This window comes from Bacillus rossius, chromosome 5 (assembly GCF_032445375.1).
Source record: "Bacillus rossius redtenbacheri isolate Brsri chromosome 5, Brsri_v3, whole genome shotgun sequence".
Lineage (NCBI taxonomy): Eukaryota > Metazoa > Arthropoda > Insecta > Phasmatodea > Bacillidae > Bacillus > Bacillus rossius.
In genome coordinates, this window is record NC_086333.1 from 28,968,747 (window position 1) to 28,991,237 (window position 22,491).

General features: G+C 39.4%; 1 protein-coding gene across 2 annotated transcripts in view; it reads left to right on the forward strand.

The window, feature by feature from the left end:
- Positions 1-22,491, forward strand: part of LOC134531674 (uncharacterized) — a 523,079-nt gene that overhangs the window by 471,786 nt on the left and 28,802 nt on the right. Inside the window, exon 2 of one of the 2 annotated variants that reach the window (XM_063367462.1) lies at positions 6,436-6,539. The exons of the other annotated variant lie outside the window; for it this stretch is intronic. Coding sequence (XP_063223532.1) covers positions 6,443-6,539 — 97 coding nt within the window. The 5' untranslated portion in view covers positions 6,436-6,442. The remainder of the gene's footprint in view (positions 1-6,435; positions 6,540-22,491) is intronic. 2 annotated transcript variants of the gene reach the window in all.

Sequence of the window (22,491 nt, forward strand, 5' to 3'; positions counted from 1 at the left end):
TTAATTTACTACACATTTACTACCCACGGATAAAACAACTTAACTCGCGCACCCAGCCACGTATTTACGTAAAAACACATTTCCGTGCATTATTCGCTCAAAAAGGAGTTGGCCCTGAACTTAGTTTTTCCGGAAGTTTGTTTGCTCTAAACTTAATTTTACCTATTCTTCATTTGCCCTAAGCTTGGTTTATCCTAAACATATTTTGCCTTAAATTTTGTTTATCTAAACCACGTTCACCTTAAACCTCGTTTACCTTAAACCTCGTTTACCTTAAACCTCGTTTACCTTAAACCTCGTTTGCCCTTAATATCGTATGCCCTTAACTTTGTTTGCCCTTAATATAGTTTGCCCTTAATATAGTTTGCCCTTAATATCGTTTGCCCTTAATATCGTTTGCCCTTAATATCGTTTGCCCTTAATATCGTTTGCCCTTAATATCGTTTGCCCTTAATATCGTTTGCCCTTAATATCGTTTGCCCTTAATATCGTTTGCCCTTAATATCGTTTGCCCTTAATATCGTTTGCCTTAAAGAAGTTCGCCCTACTTTGATGCCAATGGCTTGTAGGGGAACCTTGGGCAACTTACTCGCGAAGTTGTTCGAGCGCTCACTTGCTACGCCAGTTCGGCGACAAGGCCACGAGTGTAATCTGCTTGCCGCCAAGGTAAGCCACGGCTTGCTCGTAATCGGTGACGTCCAACTTGTCCGCGCGGCACGGCGGCGATAAGCCTTTTGTAAAATAGCAAGTAGGGTTGGCTAGTGGATCTGTGCATTGCTGTGTTGTCGGTACGGCGATTTGTGCGTCTGTTTGTGTTGCTCGCGCGCGTCAGGATTGACGTTCAGATAAGTGATGCGGGAAGAGCCAGCTTGCTGGGTGCGATAACAAACCACAAAGAGAGAATACAAAACCACAAGGGAGAATACAAGACAGTAGAAATAACATTTAGCTACCTAGAAACAAATACATGTTATTTTGCGTGCGTTGTGGGCTTACAGCATCAATGTTTATGTAACTTCTGTACTAACCAAACTAATTAATCAAAAGAAGTGGGTGACAATTGGTTTTTTGTGTCCTGGGACAGGGGAAACTAACGCAAGAAAATCACTTCTGTTTTTAAAATACTGAAAGCGCTAGACGACACTAACCCACGAATTCAATATCACAACAGCAGTCAATTAATTATTTCCTATAGCTTCTATTAGCTTAGATAATTTGTATTTTCTAGACAGAATTTTTACATGAGAAAACTTTTCACTTTAGTTGGATAAAACGGAAACGCAAACCGAAGAGTAAGAAGTAGAAAGCGATCTTACGACGTGCGTCTGCCCTGAATCGCTGGGTTTTTTTTCCTGTCGTTCTTGTGTTGGTTGCGTAGTTGAGACAGACTAGTGTCTGTTGTGCTCCCGGTTGTATCAGCATGAAAGGTTTGCATATAATTTTGGAGTTATTGTAAGGAATATTCCCAATGTTGTGTAAATTGAGTTTCTGGCTGTCGAGACAAAAATCTTGGATTCGATTTCAGACCGGTTCGGAGATTTTTAACTTGTGGAACTAACTGTATTCGTATGTGCTGTTATTTTTTCAAAGTCAGATTCTTTCCACATAATTTTTTGTGTGTTTGGTATACAAGCTGATTTAGGCGTGTACAACTTGCCTTCATATTTCTTTGAGTGGAAAACTGTGGCGTCCCTTCACCGCCCCACTGCGAAAGGTAACGGTGAACATCTGCAGTATCATGTCGCGTATCCCGTTCCTGCTACGCTGTGGTCATATCTCGCGTGTTAAGGCAAGAGGGTAACATGTACTTACAGCCACCTCCAGACTCTGACAGAGCTATTGTTGCCTCGCAACTGGCGAACCTCTCCAGCGCAGTTGGTCCAAGTGCCAACTTGGAGCGAGCGGATGCCGGGCGGGGCCTAATGCACGTGGCGTTTCTAACTGTAAGGTCAGATTAAGCTCCAAACCCCTTCCCTTTCGTTAAGAGGCATTACTTTGGGGCGTTAAAAGCCCGATAATCTAGAATGCGTATTGTCTTATGCCGAACTACAACAATCCTGCATCCACGCGTAGCTATACAGGGTGGAACGTGACCATTGTGACAAATCGTCATGAGCTCCAGAAGTGGTGCTGACTTGGGACGAGTGAACGCCTGGTAGGTAAGCAACCGGTGCAGCTTCGGTGCCGACACGGCTGCGTGCTACACAGGCACAACTCCGGTAAAGGACACAATGTGAACACATGAGCACAGGGGGAGGGTCGAACAATACGTACACAATACTTACTGTCGGCCGGGGTACTACTTCCCAAGGCTAACCATGCAGGCTTAAGGGGCCCGCCTCGTCAGGGGTGTATGTGTGTTAGTGAGGCGGGATGATAAGCGCGACGCTCGCTGGTGCTTCCAGCGCGGTATAGCCTCTAAGAGCAAGTCTCTGAACTGGCGCGCATTCATCTCGTCGTCACAAGATAACTGTGAAATTTGAGCGGTGACCGTAACATTATATGGCGGAGAAATGAAGATAAAGGTGTTATGCAAGCCCCTTAAGTACTTTCAAGAATCTGTACTGATTGTTTTATGCCTAAAAATTACTCTGAAAACACGCGATTTAGGCATTTTAACGCTTCTAAAAATACAGTTTAAAAACTTAATCCGAAATTAAAAGTACTTTTCGGTCCTCAGCGAACTCTTAAATGCTATTCGTAAATAGGCCCCACTCGGATATCTTGAGTAGTTTTGAAATCGCGTTGTTTTTCCTGAAGCTCTGCACACTGTCTGTGTGACCAGGTAGGCGGGCCCCTTAAGGTGGAGAGACTAAATGTCACCTTGGAGTCAAAGTTTGTTATAACATTTTATTGCGCTCTTCAAAAACAACTGACGTAGGCAAACAAAGCCATTTAGTTTTTTTTTCTAACGGCTCACCAATATACACATGTTTTTGATTAAATTTTAAATATAAATGAGTGATTTGAGACAGTACGAATATTTAAAGAATTACTGAAATACCAAACACTTACGGAACTGGAACTCGGACGTACCAAGCGACACCAGCTCGTAAACAGGCCTCCAGAAGAGTCACGAGACACAATACTACTATTTTAAGTTTTCACAGTGACGTTAATTAGCAGAAATGGGAACTGAAAGATGTCACCTTGGTTTAATTTGTTGGTTTGCAATAAGATTTTTTCTTATATTTTGATTTTCAAAATTCGGCTTGTAATATTCGTTTTTGAGAATTATTTCAACAGTAACAGATAATTCTGTCAGTAGTTTATGGGCTTTGTAAATACCTTAATGCGTGATTACTGTCTTAGTGAAGACCAATTATTAATATTTAACGATGGAAAAAATTATAACCGAAAATTGTTGAAACCAATATGGCGTATTTGGGTTCGTGTACCCTCCCCATTAAATCCGTCACCAGTGCTCACTCCTGGCCGTGTACGTGCTCACGAGGAGGCCGACTCACTCCCCTCCCCTCCCCTCCCCCATCTTTTCTCATTTCCCCTCGCCACCACCTCTCCCCTCCCTCACCCCTCTCTTACCTCTCTCACCCCCTCTCCACTCCCTCGCTCCTCCCTCCCCTCCCTCGTAACTCTCTTCCCTCCCTCGTATCTCTCTTCCCTTCCTCGCACCTCTCTTCCCTCCCTCGCCCCTCTCTCCCCTCTCTCCACTCTCTCCACTCTCTCCACTCTCTCCACTCTCTCCCCTCTCTCCCCTCTCTCCCTCGCCCCTCTAACCCTTTCCCCTCTCTCCCCTCTCTCCCCTCTCTCCCCTCTCTCCCCTCTCTCCCCTCTCTCCCCTCTCTCCCCTCTCTCCCCTCCCTCCCCTCCCTTCGGAGCTGGCTGGCGGCCACGCACGGCACTGAAGTCACGCGCAGTCCATTGACGTGAGGCATCATGCCACGCGTACCTGGCCGGATTACAAGGGTCCTCGTTACCCCCTGCCCCCTCCTCTCCCCGAACACCGTCCTGCCTCGGGCTATTATCACCTGGGAATTCCGGGCTTACAGAGACCGCTGCGCGGAGTTGGCGTGAATGAACACCGCCTTTCCCGATGGTTCAGGTGTCGGGTCGGCCCAGGATGACGCAACTCGTCACATCTGCTCTCGTCGTTCGAGAAGGACGCCACAAGTACCTACTTAAACAGCGACGCTGGCCTCTGCGGGGGTCCTGTGACAGTTCCGAGAGTTCCGAGAGTTCGGAGAGTTCCGCGAGTGAAGGGAAGTGCGACACCGGCGAAGAGGGTGAGAGACCCCCCACCCCCCCCCCCCCCAAGAGTGGCGCTACGTGGAGCGACGGGATCAAGAGAGTTCGACTGAGTGGCACGAGGCTGTGTTGTGTGGACAGGCAAGAGGTAAGGGGCGAACCATTGTTGAGCCTAGCTCCAGTGAGGAGTGCGACCTGTGGAACTTGACCGGCCTTTTGTGACTTCCGAATAAACATTTTTAAGTGCCAGTGATTGGAAATCCGACATTTTTTTAAGTAAGATTATTTATTAGCAATGCAAGAGTGTACAGCGAGTGATGATCGTCGTTTACTCTCCCTTACGCCCTTTCTCTCTCCCTCTCCGAGTTCGGACAGCTGTCAGTGTGGGCGAGAGAGTATTCTCTCAGCGAGCGCACATACGACGTACATAGCTTCAGGAATAACTGCTCGATTTGAAAACTACTCAAGTTATCTGAGTGGTGTCTGTTTATGAAAAAAAAAATTAAGAATATACGTACGCCAAGGCACGAGGATTATAGTTATGATTCCGTATTTCGTTTTTAAGCTGTTGTTTTAGAAGAGTGAAAATGACTATAAACGCGTGTTTTTGGAGTAAATGTAGGCATGAATAACCCGATGTACATTCTTGAAAGCACTCAAGGAACTTGCACTAAACCTTTATCTCCATTTCTCAGCCATCTAATGTTACGGTACCGCTCAAATCTCATCGGCCCGGCCTCCGAAGAATGCAATCCCGTGTGAGCTCAAAACGCCAGGCCCGCAGTCTGTGTGATGTCGAAGGCGTTCATGGTCCCTGACTTTTTGATCAAATTAGAGACGATTTTCGCCTATGTCATCAGTGCCTGGCCCTTGACTCCACCAGCGCATTTATCGGTACAGGAACCGGAAAATTAAGTTTAAAAATAGCCTGTATTTAGTACACGCCTAACTAGTTGAGATTGTAACTAAGAAACGTGAAACAAAAAATCGGTTTTTTAAATATTTTAAATTTTAGTTATTGTTAAGTGTCTTTTCCTTTGAAGTAAAACAACTTACAAATACAAGAACATATGGCCATTCCAATGAGTATCTTAATTCTGTTCCCTTATTAGTTCGTGTAATGCTCTTGTGAATACATAAGAAATATGTGCACAAACGTATATTTATAAATAATATAGCGTGAATAAAGAGGGAGAAGAGCATAAATATTGACTAGGGTGTATAAGAAATCTATTTATATTTCAACTAACACAAATCATTAAATACGAACCATGGATACATAAGTTATGTGTTGAACTGATACTTTTATTTCGTGCTAGTTTATTTTGAAAAAATTTTCACACCTTCAAATATTCTGCTCCGAGAGCTTTATAGATTACCTTGCAGATTACGGGAATTATTTTTTCCTGTGCTTGAAGATTTATGACGGTGGTGAACTTAAGATCTTTAAATGAGCGCCCTGTGGCGAGTAACAGACGAGTTGCTGCAAATGTGCTTCTCATGATATAACATTTCGCATCAGTGTCTTGCTTTACTATAAACGGAGTTAATTTTTTTGAGCAAATAATGCACATTCTCGCCACTCATTCTAAAATATTTTTTTCGAACCCGTCATGCCTGTCTTTGACAAAGTTCATTAAATTTAAAAGTGTGACATTTCCATTATGTTTCTTTTCTTCTTCTCGTAAACACACCACATTCGTCTAGGACGACCACTGCAGCTGCGTCTTGCTTTGATCATCATATTTCGAATGATGAAACCTACGAGCAAAGTTCAGAGTGCGTTCGTATCGCGTGTGATCCGAGTCTAGCTCGCGAGCAAGACTCGTACGTGTATGGAACAGCTTTACTACTGGTCACTGAAGTTTTTTTTGCACACATGGCCTGCATGCAGTCTCAACGACGGCTTTCAAGAGACATACGGCATAAATGTCTGCATGCTGGTATACATACACACTAGCTATTTCTGGAGGCATTTTTGATATCGTGCCAAAATAACGTACTACCCTATTTTAGCTGATTAAAAATTGCTGTTTTTGACTATTTGGTTTTTGTGTGTCCCGTTTCCTTCAAAGTATTCTAGCAGGATTACGTAATTAAATTGAATGTTGTTAATATTTGTACATTGTAGGGCAAGGGGGAAGTAGTGGGGCAGGGGGCAGTATTGCCAGTGAAGTGGCAGCTGGTGCAGAGCTCGCGGTGTGAGACGGGCTGGGCTCCTACTTGCAGAGCTGGTATGAAGTCGGGCGGCGGAGGAGGTAGCGGCGGCCCGCTGCCCGCCCCCAGGGTCAGGAAGGCTGCCCTCCCCCGCAGGAGGTTCACCCGCCGCTCAGGTAACTCGCCTCGTCCCCTGCATGCCCGCTGCCCTGCAGGACACACTCGGTGGCGTCCCTGCGAGAGTAATGGAAGTTGTTTAGTGGCCCAGGTCAGTGAACGACCACCATCTGACGCCGCGGCGGCCATCTTGATGACGAATTACTTTAAATATGTCACAAGATTCCTAGAAATGTTCCTATTTTGAGGGGAAAATACCTACCTGTTTTGAGGGAACATTTCCCGCAAAATGCCTCAAAAATTAAAAAAATTCAGAATGCCTCCAAAAGACTTTTGCCTTTGAAAGAACCTAAATTTCTAAAAGAAGCTCAAGACTACTAAATGCAAGCCACCATAATCCGCCAGGTCATGCCCTCGATCTTGATCGTAAACTCAAAATCTTTAATTTTTTTTTTACCGAAAAATTCCGAAAAATTAAAAAATATATATATTAAAAAAAATTGCTTACTTCAAATATGTTAAGTTACGCAATCCATTCCATTACTCAGTTCGATTCCCGGCGAGAGTAAACATGTTATATATGTATTAAAACTAAAAAAAAGTCTTGATTACAATTTAAAAAAATAACAATTGATTAGGTCACACCCGTCAACTTGGAATCTAGAAGCGTTGAACTTTTCGTTACGTCAGCCATCTTTAAAATCCGTATTTTTATGTTAGAAACCGGGAAAAATTTTAAAATTAATAAACAATTAATTCAAAAAAAATTTAATACATAACAAACCGCCATCATTATTTATAATGTCACAGACACCATATTAAAAATACATAAGTATTATCGTAAAAAAAGGGGCGAAGAATACTTCCTCCACGAAAGCCACCCACAGACTTACCTCCCACCACCAACACCAAGTTAGATGTATTGCCAGTTAGTATGACATCACGTGCGCTGGAGGCCGCCATCTTGGATCCGTTGTATTGTTTTCGTCTGCTAGAGGGCGCTATCGACATCTTACTTTAATTTTTACCCGCTAGATTGCAGTATTTATTTATTACTGTACAACCTGCGATCTTGAAATTTTTCCACCATATTGGAAATCTGTAATTTTTAAGCTATAAATTCGGAAAAAATTCCAAAATTAATCAAAAATTTCAGCAATTTATTTACTGGCTAAATAGATAGCCCTGGTTCGATCCTTGACTTTTGCAAATAAATATAAATTAATTAAAATTACCAAACACATGACAGTTTCAAGAAATAATACAACAAATTAACAAAAAAAAACTTATTACATAATTTCTACTCTACTGCAGGAACACATGCTAATGTTAGCAATTTAATAAACATTTGGTTTTGCATTGGTTTAAAATGACTGACTCTCATCTCGAAACGGTTTACTGAAAGACGGATACCAGCCGGATCCTTTTCTTACATCGTCTTTTTCTTCCCGACAGAGTATTTCCATACCGTGTTTAACAGACTGCTTCACATCGTCAGAAGTGTACATTGCAGCAGCCGATGTCTTGAAAGCGCACTTCTCTTGGTCCTGGAACGGATACGGTTTACCATATACACAGTCCAACAACAAGTTATATTTTAAAGGTTTGTATGTTGCTACTTCATCAGTAAGCTGATTTATGATATTCTGCTTGACATCGTAAAGAAATGTACAAATGTTAATCGACACAATAAAAATATTAAGATAATATTAGTATTTCAACATTCCTAAAAAATGCAGATTGCACCAAGAGTCCATTACCATTTACCTGTAATTTAGTTTCATGTCCAGGCATCATCGTAATCGGTTGCTGTCCATCTGCCTGTGTGCTTGTACTCATACTAGTCTTCAACGGTAACCGAGGAGTATATCTGCAGGTAGTTCCACAGTAGGCACACAGACTTCAACTTCACAGTTTTTCGCGTGTCGTCTCAAACTGCCAATACGTATAAACCAAACATGGTACTTATCGCAGCGAAACTTTATACGAGATGAAATCTTCGTACATCTACTGCTCTCGTGTCTTCGTGCATCATGAGAAAATGCTAACGACATATCGCAATAGCCGCAATGATGTATATTCGACGAAGAAGAACCTTTCAGACCCCAACTAGATGCTAATGCTACTGATGCTGTTCCAATTTCCGGTGTACTCTGATGCACATCGATGCATCGTTGTTGCAGCGAAACCTTTACTTTCTGCCATGCAGTACGACCTCTGCATTTCTTCAAGGGGGTAATATATATTATTTTTTTCTGGTAAACCGCTTATGGCATTTCTTATAGCCAAACATTTTGGGAGGATAATTCTTATAACATTCTATCTTCTCTTGTTGACGAGCATTACTGTTGTTCGAGAATATCTTGTCACAGTAATGGCATCGATGCTCGTTATTCGTTGGGGAATCACCAACCTTTGAAATTTCCTTCACTGAAAAAACCTCATTGTTCGAGGTTTCCTCAGCAGCCAGCACTACAGCCAATAAAGTCTCTTCTGCATGTGGAACCACACCTGTTGAAGACTCCTCTAATGTTGTCGGTGACGATGATACACATTTCATCAAGTTATGCATCACCATCAGCATCGCTGCCATCGAAGTATCTGTCGATGGTACAACTTCCATCGAGGCATACAAATTCCATCGAGTCATACAAACTCCGTTGCGTGTCCTATGTGTGTATTGCGTGTCCATCGCGTTGCCTTTGAGTGTTCTTTATGTTCATTGCATGCCCAGTATGTTCATTGCATGTTCTGTTTGTGCATTGCGTGCTCATTGCATGTCCTGTGTGTGTATTGTTTGTCCTTTACTTTTGACAATTCTTTTTTTGAATGTGCTTCCTTTTCTGCAATATGCTTCTTTTTTGTCGAATTTTCGTCCAAATGTGTGTCCCTTTTCGAGTGTGCTTCCTTTTTTTAATGTTATTTTGACTTATGTATTAATGTAAATGGATTGTTTTTTAAATAGCATATTATTCGAGCAGCCGCTGATATATAAGCGAGTTCCAGACGACAGGACATTCAGGTTGTCATTTGCTATGACGGTGTGAGGATCACCTAGTTTGACTCGTCTGATGCATAAGTTCGGTATCTGGTTATTCATGAGAAATTGATGGCTTTTTTTACCATATTTATCGACGGCCTCGATGGAAGTTGTACCATCGACGGAGACTTCGATGGCAGCTACGTCGACCATAAGAGATACTGATGGCAGCGACGCTGATGGTGATGAAGACTCCTCTAATGTTTTCGGTGATTAGAATACACATTTCATCAAGTTCTGCAACAGGTGTGGTTCCACATGCAGAACAGACTTTCATGGCTGCAGTGCTGGCTGCTGAGTAAACCTCGAACAATGAGGTTTCTTCAGTGAAGGAAACTTCAAAAGTTGGTGATTAGCCAACCAATAACGAGCATCGATGCCATTACTGTGACAAGATATTCTCGAACAACAGTAATGCTCGTTGACAAGAGAAGATTGAATGTTATACAAATTATCCTCCCAAAATGATTTGCTATGAGAAATGCCATTAGCGGTTTTCCAGAACAAAAAAAAAATATAACCCCCTTGAAGACATTCAGAGGTCGTACTGCATGGCAGAAAGTAAAGGTTTCGCTGCAACAACGATGCATCGATGTGCATCAGAGTACACCGGGAATTAGTACAACATCAGTAACATTAGCATCTGGTTGGGGTCTGTAAGGTTCTTCTTCGTCGACTATACATCCTTGCGGCTACTGCGATATGTCGTTCGCATTTTCTCATGATGTACGAAGACATGATAGCAGTAAATGTACGAAGAATCCATCTCGTATTGGCAGTTTGAGACGACACGCGAAAAACTGTAAATGTGAAGTCTGTGTGCCTACTGTTTAACTACCTGCAGACATTTCAACTCGTCGGTTACCGCTGGAGACTGTTACAAGCACACAAGAAGATGTGCCGCAACCGATTGTGATGACGCCTGGACATGAAACTAAATTACAGGTAAATGATAATGGATTACACTTGGCGCAATCTGCGTTTTATGGAATGTTTAAAGACTACTATTATCTTAATATGTTTATTGAGTCGAAATACATTTGTACATTTCTTTACGATGTCAAGCAGAACATCATAAATCAGCTTACTGATGAAGTAGCAACATACGGACCTTTAAAATATAACTGTAGTTGGACTGCGTAGGCTATATGGTAAACCGTATCTGTTCGAGGACCAAGAAAAGAAGTGCGCTTTCAAGTCATCGGCTGCTGCAATGTACACTTCTGACGATGTGAAGCAGTCTGTTAAACACGGTATGAAAATACTCTGTCGGGAAGAAAAAGACTATGTGGGAAAAGGATCCGGCTGGTTTCTGTCTTCAGTAAGCCATTTGGAGTTGAGAATTAGTCAGTTGAAGCCAATGCAGAACTATAAGTTTATTAGATTGCTAACTTTAACATTTGTTCCTGCAGTAGAGTATAAATTATGTAATAAATATTTTTTTTGTAAATTTGTTGTTTTATTTCTCGAAACTGTCATTTGTTTGGTAATTTTGATTAAATTATCTTTTTTCAACAGCCAAGGATCGAACCAGGGCTATCGATTCAGCCAGTAAATAAAATAAACTGCTGAATTTTTTTATTGATTTGAATTTTTTTCTGTCTTTACAGCTTAAAAATATGGTGGACGAATTTCGAGATGGCAGGCACTACAGTAATAAATAATTACTTAACTAAATCGGGTAAAAGTTAAACCAACATGTCGATAGCACCCTCAAGCATACGAAATAATATGTGACATCGTACTAGCTGGCAATATTCTACCTTGTCATTAGTGGTGGGAGGTCAGACTTCCGTGGAGTAATGATCCATCGACTTTTTTTTTTTTTTTTTTTGCGTTCTCTGGGTTTGAACCGAAGACTCCATTATTAAGTGCTTTTTTAATCCAAATATTATAAAAAATTATTTAATATAATTTTAATAATTGTAAAATTTTTTCCCACTTTTTAAATAAATACTTACGTTTTTGTATATGGTGGCCTTAACCTCATAATCTAAGATGGCTGATACTGCTTATTAAAATCTTCATTAATTTTTTTAAATTAATTTTTCCCGTTATTCTAGCATAAAATATACAGATTTTCAAGATGGTGGCCGTAACGAAAAGTGAAACGTTTCTAGAATCCAAGATAGTGGGTGTGACAAGCAATTTTTATTAATTTTTTATACATAAATTACATGTGTACTCTTGTCGGGAATCGAACAGAGGACTGGGATGTGTTGTTAACTTAACATTGGAAGTAAGCGATTTTTTTATATATGGGATTTTTTTGGAATTTTTTGGTCAGTTTCAAAGATATTGAGTTTACAGCCAAGGTCTTCATGACCTCGACGGCTTAGGGTGGCTTGCTTTTAGGAATCTTAAGCTGATTTTAGGATTTCAGGTTCTTTCAAAGGCAAAAGTCTTTTGAGGCATTCCGAATTTAGACTTTTTGAGGAATTAAACAGGAAATGTTCCCTCAAAACGGGAATTTTCCCCTAGAAATAGAGGAATTTCTAGAAATTTTGTGTCATTTTTGAGGTAATTTTACACCATAATGGCCGCCGTGACGCAAATGGTGGTTGTTCATTGACCCCGCCACACATCACGCCCTGAACCCTGGGCCAGTAGGAACATTTACATACTACCATCACAGTCCGCCCTTCTGGCTTTGTGCTTCTGCATGGTGAGACAGTGGCCCGGGGTTTAAGACTGGGTGAGTATTTGCCCCTTCAGCTGCATACTACTAAAGGCATTGGTGAACTGCCGCAGAGTCATCTTTTCTTGTCCAGTCTGCTCCAGACACGGCTTTCACCTCATGGTTGTTGCCTGGGGGTATAAACGTGCTATTGTCACCAACCTATACATTATTTGGGGAATTTACCATATGATTATAGTACAATACCTCTGCATTCCACATTTTCCTAATTTACAGGTCGAAAATACGATGGATTCATGGAAAATATTTTAATTTTATGCTCCATGTGTTCATTAATAACTTCCATTACTAATTAAGGGATGCTACCATTTTATTTTGCGGCATGAACTATTAATTATTAACCCTAACATCCATTTTATGCACTTCCTGTGTTTTGCTTCGATACCACAAAATTGCAGCAAGTTTACTCGCACAACGCAGAGGAACAGATGAATACGTGCAGGCTGGCGTGTCAGTAGAGGTCAGTTTCTCGGTGGTTGATAAGCAGTGAGATGCCCCTATGTTTAACCTTTGCTTTATCAAGCTGCAAAGTGGCGGAGTCGCCTAACCCCTCTCCGGAGAACCCAAGATGGCTGCCTGACTGGCATCTTGCAGCATGGTCGATAAATGCATAGAAAAAATTGGCACGTGTCTCTGCCAACGTGATATGAAAAATTATCTTCCCAGGTGTTTGTGGCGTATAAAGAACATTGTGATGTTGCCAATAGAAAGCTTTCCATTTACGAGATGGCCAAAGAATGGTTTGAAACTAACTTATTGACATTCATGGCGACCTTTCAACTATCTTTGCAATCATGAGATCTTGGAAAGCGTAAGTTGCACCAAACCACTTCCCGTATAGGTTTGACTTACAGAATATGAACCATTTTTCATGACAAAGCTATCTGTGCCTAGTGCGAGGCACGGACTACTTTACTGCATATCTTAAGTTATAATGTGGTGGTTTCAGGTGGATGAGAGTGGTTATAACAAAGTACTGGCTAGTTATATTTGCACCCGAGTTATATTCGGAACGAGTACCTTATTACAACTCTTACTGAAAACAATTTAAAGAAGATAGTACTCATCGCTGAGGACAGGCGCTCAGGGGTCTTAAAATTAAAAACAAGGCGTACAAAGTGATTGATATTTATTCGGCACATAGGTTAAGTTTACAAGGCAATTAAATGCATGGCGATAGAGAAATTCCATCTTGGACGGAATGATACTCCACATTGTTTCTATCACGGGAAATCTGTAGGCGAGGCCATGATTAGGAATGTTACAAAATAGCTAGACAAAATTTTAAATGTCACTAATGATGGTCTAAAGGCGTGAGACTTCGAATAATGCAGATTAATTCCACCGCCTAGCAATGCGGTCACGAATAAATGCGTTACTCGCCTCGTATAATACAGGAGTACGATGAACAATTAGCTGGTAGACACTCGCGCGCGAAGCCAAGTGAATATGGCAACGAGTAGAACAACCGAGTGTAAGCTGCTCGCTCCTACTGCCGAGAGGGGAAATCGTGGTCGGCGTCTCTCGCCGCGGCGTCCATGATGCCATCTTCCGCAACCAGTGGCAAGTCCTCTGACCGTTTACTATACGAACATACTAGCGAGAAACATAAGTTTAATGTTCAATCTTGCTCTTCATGTACCGCAACGAGTTTCGGAGACGGTATCTAAATAACTCCGGGTAGAAACGTCCGTCGCGTAACCACAGTCCAGTAGACGCAGTACTGTTTCACAGACAGACAACAGCAATGCTCGTCCAGAAATGTCATTTAACACTTTCGTAGTGCAACACCTGACTCGCCGCCTTGCTCGCTTCGCCTCGTGTTAGCCCGTGCTTCTGGCAGACACGCGTGAGTGAATCTACAACCCAACTCGTAGAAAACTCAAATATATCGAAGAGTGAGTTCACAAATATACTCGCTGAATTACTCGCTTGCTCGCTCAAAACAACTTTCACTCGGTGCTCAGCGTATTTTCTCCTGAGACCTTCCTCCAGATGTTAAAGTCTTGACGTGGAAAATGTCTTGTCTTTAAACGTGTCCGAAGAGCAGCGGGCTTCCACGCGGAAGGTGTGGAGATGGTGACGTCATCTCAGGCGGCGTGCGGCGGCGGAGCCCAAGGCAGCTCCCGCTCTCTTCAGCGGCGGGGTTTATGTACCCCGACTCCAGCCGAAGTTCCCACTTCTAGACCGTTCGATACCAGGGTAGCTTCCACATGGCCGAACATACGGTCAAAACCTCCCCGTCTATTCGATGCGAAGCCAGGTGGAGCTGCGTGGTGAAGAGACTACATCTGAGGTTAAATATGTAGTTCGTCCGAAGTGTGGTGGGTGTTATCCGTGCGATGAGTAGGGGTGAAATACAAACATTACAAGAGACAAATTTTATAAACTTTAAAGTGTGCAGCTGATAAAAGCGTGTTTTTTTAGTTTTTTTTAAACTGCAGTTTTTTTGAGGTGTTGGTCGATGGCAGCGGATAGTTGGGCTGGGCGCGGCTATGCAAGCCCGCACGACACCGCTTAGGGACAGCCGGACGATGCCACATGGCCGGCCAACTTCAGTGAAGCAGAGAGCAGTTGGTGGGTGGAAGCTGTAACTGGAGATGAACAATGACCAGACAAATACGTATAAGAACATTGATTATACATACACTTATGTACTGACAATATTTCAAATGAATCAATAAACTAAACACTTGGTTATTAAAAATACAAGTAATTGAAAAAGTTTAAATTGTTTGAATGGAAATTTTGGTGTTGACATGCAAAAATGTATCAATAAGACATAATGATTAAATAAATATCACTATTATAACATAAAAACCTTAAGTAAACATAGAAAACCAATCACACACAACACACCGCCACAAGCGCACAGGTAGGGGGATGGCTGACGCACTGTTTGATCAGCCACCCGCGCACACGTACGTAGTGGTCTACTCATTGATCTGGAGACAGGGCATCTGACTTAAAGGAAGAAGGCGGACGATGTCAGGTGCTCAGGGGCGGAATGATACTCCATATTTCATCACATTAACCACATTCATCTTCTTTTATTACTTGATTAAACTTGTTTCAAGTCGGAGATTTCTTCAAGCCATAGGTATATTTGTTCAAACTGTAAACTGTTTTCCCATGACACAGCACTTCTGCTTTAGCTATTTCAGCCCTTCAGTGTTTCCACACATATTATTAATTTTTTTTTAATTATTAGCAACTGCTTACACAATTATTATTCTTAATTTTCTCCCGGATTCATGATGCTTTTCTGTTAAAATCCCTTGCTCTGTACTGGGTTAACTCACTCTCCTTTCTGATTACATTTAATTGTAAATACTGCTTGCTACATATGATGTGGCAGATGTCTTGTTCCACTTCAGTCCATTTGTTATTTTCTTTATATTGCAGTTCAGCATTATTTACATGCTTCTACTATGTATTTTTCACTCTTCACAGGCTCACCATACTAAAGGGGTTCCTTTAAAGCAGATAAACAAATAATGGTTACTGAATTTTCGAGGTTTTTTCAAGAATGATAAGATTTCTCAGCCCACACGTCTTTGGGTTGTCACAATCTTCTCTTGTTTCTTCACAGTAGTACTACTATTACAGTGCCTATACCACTTTCCTCATGACATAATTAAAACCAGTCTCATTAGTTTGTTCACTACTTTTTTTGATTAAAAATCTCTAGACATAATCTTTAATTTCTTCTAATATTACATCTTCTTGAACATCCACTTGCTGTTCTGCCTCTTTGTTATTTTTATTTCATTTCAAACTGTAAAAAAAACTTTTATTTTGTTCAGAGATTTTGGTTCTATGAATTACACAAATTTGTATTTACTATAGTCATCCAAATTTAGCAGAAAATATTTACACCTCCTAAACAGGTTATTTAAATTGGGAAAACAATTTTTTTCTTGTTCTTGCTAGATAGAAATGTTGTTCTATGTTGTTTACATTCAATACACTGCTCACAAGTTATCAGATATTTAGTGCTTCTTAGCTAAAGCTTTTACCCGATCTATGATTAGGTGTGCCAACTTCGTATGCTACACTTTTAATGTGTTTAGCACATACCAAGAACAGGTTTAATTTATGTGTGGGACAAAAAATATTTCAGTTATCTCTGATACTAATCAGGAATCTATATCAATACTTTTACTCTAACTGGCACAATACCAACAGATGCTACCAGACAGTTATCCTTTATTACAGCCTTTCGGTATTTTTCTAAACATTTAAACTCTGAAAACTGACTAATTTCTGAACACACGTGCTCTGATACTCTACTGTCAATCCACCAGCTCTGGGAATCTGTGCCTTCACTGTACATTGCTGCATTTATAAGACATTGGTATTGTTGCCTTTATTACGATGAGATACACCAGAATTTTGTTCACTACTTTCATTTACACTCTTCAATCTGCAATCATTAATAAAGTGGCTTTGTTTCTTGCAATAAAAACATGTTAGCTTCCTCCTATTTCTTCCAATTTTCGTTTTATTTTTTAAACAGTCTGCCTGCATGTGCCTAAGTTTTCCACAAAAAGAAAATTGAGTTATTGGCCTCGTCTTATAAACATGCCCCTTTCAAACTAGTTTTTCCGTTTATACGTTTTTCCTCAACCTCACTTACAATCTAGTTACACTTCTGATGCCTTGTTGTAACATCTGTTCTACTTTGCAGACTTTTGATAGGTACTTTCTTAAAGAGATATGAATGTTTGTAAAATGTTTTAGTATTCACCAGACAAAAAAAAAACAAACAAATATTTCGACTTCAGAATGATCAACTGTAATTTCTACACATCACAGTTATTTTCATATAGGTAAATTCACTTAATTAACCAAACTACTACCATTACAAGACTCCCTTATGAATGTAACGCTACACCCAGAAGTCGTTTGATCATTAACATCGTTTGTTACATTCCAGGTTGGTCCAACTCCGTGGGCCAACTGACCAATCACAATACAGAATGTTTCTCTCTAAAAGTCTGGAGAGACATCACACCACCTCAAGACTCGCTCTGGTTGGCTGGTGAGACTGCGCCCAGCGAAAGTTCTAGTTTATTGCTGCGCACTCATACGTCCAACGTGCTTGGTTTTTCCAAAAACGCACTAATTTGAGGCGTGAAAAATAACTTGCTGGCGACAGTGTCACGCCCCTGTCTTCCTTTCTTTTAAAATCTTCTAGAATGTTCCATACAGTCTTACCACCCAGAATATGCCTTAAAATTTCAATAAAATGTAATTAATATACCTGTTAATTATAATTGATAAAGTAAACAAATAACAATAAAACATTCAATTTAGCTTTATACAAAACATAACCTATTATGATAATAATCACTATCAAAACACGAATGAAATATTTGCAACACCTATACACAATTAAAAAAAAACATTAATAAAAATAATAAAATATTAATATACTAAAGCATTAACATAAAACATTTTTAATCAAGTGTTACTAGTAGTATGGGGAAGGAATTCTGCAACGTTACACGTTATCTAGGCAATGTTTTTTTTTTCTATTTCACTTCCTGAAAATTATAACGTGAAATATTGAACCACTGGGTAACTGCGCAAACCAAACTCTTACTTTTCAGTCATCATACTTGCAGATACTTCACCAGTGTGACTACTAACAATAACTAAGAAAGAAATTTAGGGTGTGACTAATAACTTTGGTTGCTATGGTGACCTAACATCCTAAGTTTGTCTTCCCTGTTAAATAATCTTACCTACAGCGATAGCTGGTTTGCATGCAGAGGTGTACATTTGGTTATATTGGGGCACAATGAAGAATTCATGCTTATAACATTATTTATAAGTGCATTATCACGAACCTGAACACTTTTGAACTCTTAAGTGTTCCTTTCTGTCAAAAATGAAAAATTGTGTAAAACAGTTATTATTAGGCAATGATTCCCAGAAATTACTGTCAAAAGCCAGTCTCATAAAGTTCTGGTTAGTGGAAATGCACTGTATATATGTTTGCCTCCACAGTTTTTACTCTTCAAGAGCGTAGATCTACAGAGATGTACATATGTATTCACTGATATGCTTTTTCCATTGCTTTTTTTTTCAGGGCATTGATTTGCACAAGTGTGAGTAACAACTGCTGTATTATTTTTGTTTTTTTGTGATTATGATTGTATTTATAAAGCATGAGTAACATGAAAACAACAAAACTTGGAGTTCGAGAATTAAAAAAAAAAAAAAAAAAAAAACAGGAACAAAAGAACATGGGTAATCTTCATTCATCGCAAAAATAAACCTTGTGTAACGTTTACTAATTTATAATTAAATAAAAAAATTTAAGCCGAGTAATTAGTGGCACAGACTTTGTAACAGTATCTATATTGGCTACCTAATATTAGTCTGTTAACAATCAAAATACAAAAATGAATTGGAATTTTATAATTATTTAGTAACTGTTGTACCAGAGCTTCACTATGTATTTGTAGCCAGGTACCCAGCCATGGTTCTGTACATGTAACCACATGGCATCGTAGTAAATTCTTGAAGCCGTTGCCAGTTGTTAAGCAAATGCTGTACGACACTGACGCACCAGAGATGCCAGAGAGCCAGTGCTGTACATGAAGTAAGATGGGGAATAGAAACAACAGGACCCGTCTCCCTTCAAATGTACATCACTGTGAGGTATCACTGTGCCATCAATGGCCTACGTCTAATGAATTATACTATGAAAAAGAATCAAACTTAGTCGGCTATGCAGGAGCTCTAAATAGACAGAAAGGAAGACGTTGTGGAACAACTATGACATTGTTTCCAACCGAATTCTGAAATAAAAGATGTTATTGAATATGTGAAAAATTAATTGGATGTGAACACAAAAAAGAGCAAGGAACATATTGAAGCAGTTGTACAGTAGCGTAGCAGCGACTGTACTAAGACTGACCAGAGCCCTCCTCCCACTCACTAACCACTTCACCTCACACGTCACGTCGACAGCACCACGACTGGCCAAAGGCAGAACACTTGCACTGCATACATGAAGGGTGGGAAATATCATTTTTTTAGTACTGCTCTATTGCATACGAAGAACCCATGTAGGTACCTATGTCAACTATCTAAGACTTTTGTTTTCAGGTCAGTCAGTTAGCGAGTGTATTGCTTTTAAATTTCATATTTAGTGTGTATATATATATACGCATATACATTTAGGTCTAAACAACTTAAGAGCTGAATTATTAAGACTTCACTTCTTAATGTGACTCAAGAGACTAAGATAAACCTATGTATACAAGATTTCAGCTCTCTGAGCTTTTTGGATATGGATTTAAAGGGTAAAATGTGTTTTAGCTTAAGACCAGTTTCAGGCTACTCAAAAGAGGAATTTTTTTTACAAAGCATTTTGAATGAACCTCCTATGTCTAGGTCTTTTGGAACTGGAGCGTGATCAGTCAGGGAGTGGACTAGTGGATATCAAAATTTAAAGTCATTTGAAATTATAACAGTAACATTAATATATTATTGTATATGTTTTTTTTAAATGTTTGAGCCACTTACAGCCAGCAGAAGATCATTAACCGGCGACCTCACCGACTCAGGGTTAAGCTGCCATTAAGTCAGGCATTCTATCCCTCGTGCAAAAACATGACATTCACAGCTGCGTGACAGAATTCATGGCTCTGAATTCTTTCACTCATGTTTTGATTGTGAAAAATCACTTGTTCAATGGATGTGTAGTATCCTTATTAGGCTTAACAAAAACTTCGTAAAATAAACCCAATATTTTAAAATGCATAAATACTAATACTCATGATAAGTCTCCTGTGATAAATGTAATTTATTCTTTAATTAGACTAATTTAGACAGTGTTTTAAAGCATTTGTCGTAGATAAAATGTGAATAGAAAGGAAAGCACAGTAATTTATGTTAAGTGCAGGAAGACAATAGTGGACCTGTGGAAAGTTACTCATACCTTGAGATTAGCAGCATATGGCACAGAGGTTTTATCTATATAAATATATATAGTAATATATATAATATATAGAATATAAATAAATATATATAAATATATATAAAGTGAGAAAGAAACTCTAGAATAAGTTAAAACAATGTAAGTCGTTGCGCAACACAGGAATGATTACTGGAGACAGAAGCTTGGGACTGTTATAGATTGTTAGCCGATAAGGCCTCCCACTGTGTACAGTGCTATCAATATTTTGATTGGTTAGAGCTTTCTCTACTTTTGGGTTAGGGATGTCACTACATAACAGTATTTAAAATGTGATGCATGTTTTTGGATATTAAAAATAACCTAATTGAAGAGTGTCATGTGCGATGTAACACGGCATTAATTACTGCATAGTGACGCTCATTTATAAGGAAATGAATCATACTTGAGCAGTTTCCAAGAAGTCTCGTGTCATATTCATTTACGCTCTATGTGTCTGCGGCATAAATAATTAGCAATTTACATTCAGGCTTACAAGTAATATAGGCTTCTCTAAAAGTTTCACCCACAATAACAGATGAACCTATCTCCCCTATCATTTGTGCATCATCACAGTTCTTTCTGAAATCAACAGAAACTCCCGATGAAAATAAATGCTGCTAATGTACGTGCTGGAACAGTGTGAGTTTGTAACTATTCTTGGAATACCCTCAAGTCACGGCTATCTATAGTGCATCTTGAAGATCAACATGCTGAAATTAAAGAATGTTTTTAATTATAATTAACACATAATTAAACTATATACTACTTAAACAATACTGAGTGATCAAACTAACATACTTAATTGTTTGAGATATAACACAGAATTACTCTAGTGTATTACACATTTTCAGACATCCCGAAAATGAGTGGACAAAGGACCGTCTGTGATACCACGGCCATGGGCGAGACCACCTTAAGACTTCTGTAGAGCCATATAGATCTTGTTCAGTCATTTTATCTTACCATGTGCCAGCCCAGAACTCATGGCTACATCTGATTGAGAAAAACCCTCTTCTATTTTACTTGTCACTCATCTGGTGACATTTTCCCTCCAGTTCCTGAGCACGTGAATGGGCATCCTTTGCGTAGCCATCTGCCGCATAGAGGATGAGAAACCTCTTGCACAACCAATGGAAATGCTCAAGAAGCAGATTCCAGTACATTCAGAACTAATAAAAAGATGCATTGGATGGACTTGTTAAAAATACTGAATCTAAGGTTATGCTGCACAACTGATTTTCGAAATAATGTCAACATGTTTGACAAGGCTGATATTGCGCTGGGCTTAACATACTCAGATTAACCAACAATCTCTTCATAGGCCTTGTCGTGAGCATCTTCGTCCTTGTCATTGAATAACCATTTTCTGAACTATCATCCGAACAAGAGTAACAAGGGTGTAGATAAGGTTTTATGGAAAAGTATATATTTGAAACTAAGCAATTAGGTATAACTTAAGATAGGACTGGGTATGAATAATATGCATCTAAAATAGTACCTACATATGTTTTACCATTACGAGACATTCTACCCATAAGTGGTGTAAAAAGGGTAATTTGGTTTTTTATAAAAAGCAGTGAGATATCCAAAGCGAATAAAGCACAATGATTCATATTGAGTATGAATACTTAACATAACACAACTATAAAATTATTTTTACTATGATTGGAAATTGTATTCCTATGGAGTTTAAAATGGGATATATAGGTTAAGTAAAGAGATATTATATCACAGAATCCGGAGTTAAAATTCTTTTTTGAGTGATAACATTATTTTCTCAGATTTTTTTTTTTAATTTCCAGTTCCTATTGAGTTTAAGTTATTGTTGGTTTTGTTTTATATTTGCTGAACATGTTTTGGAATCCACTGAAGTAGGAAGTGATAAATAATGCATTATTAATCTAAATTGGAAATCAAGACTGTTGTTTAACTTTCATAGTTATGGAGATTTTAGCACCTGGGTTGGTAAAGACACAATTGGTATTATCAGAACAAAAAAATAACCAAATCCACTAATATGAGAAATGTAAATTTTAACATACATTTATTTTGCATTGTAAATTTGTAAGTAAAAAACTTATTCATTTCTTTTTAGTGGATTACATATACAAGTATTTCACCAGAAAAAAATATTATAAAATTGGCTCATATGCTTTTGTCACTGATGAAGGCTACTTCCTACATCATAATATAACTGCTATCTGACCAAGAATGATACATTGTGGTGAGATTTGTGGCAGGTATGTGAAGCATATGAAGAAAATTTATCCTGCTGAGGTAGTATTCAATGGATAAAAT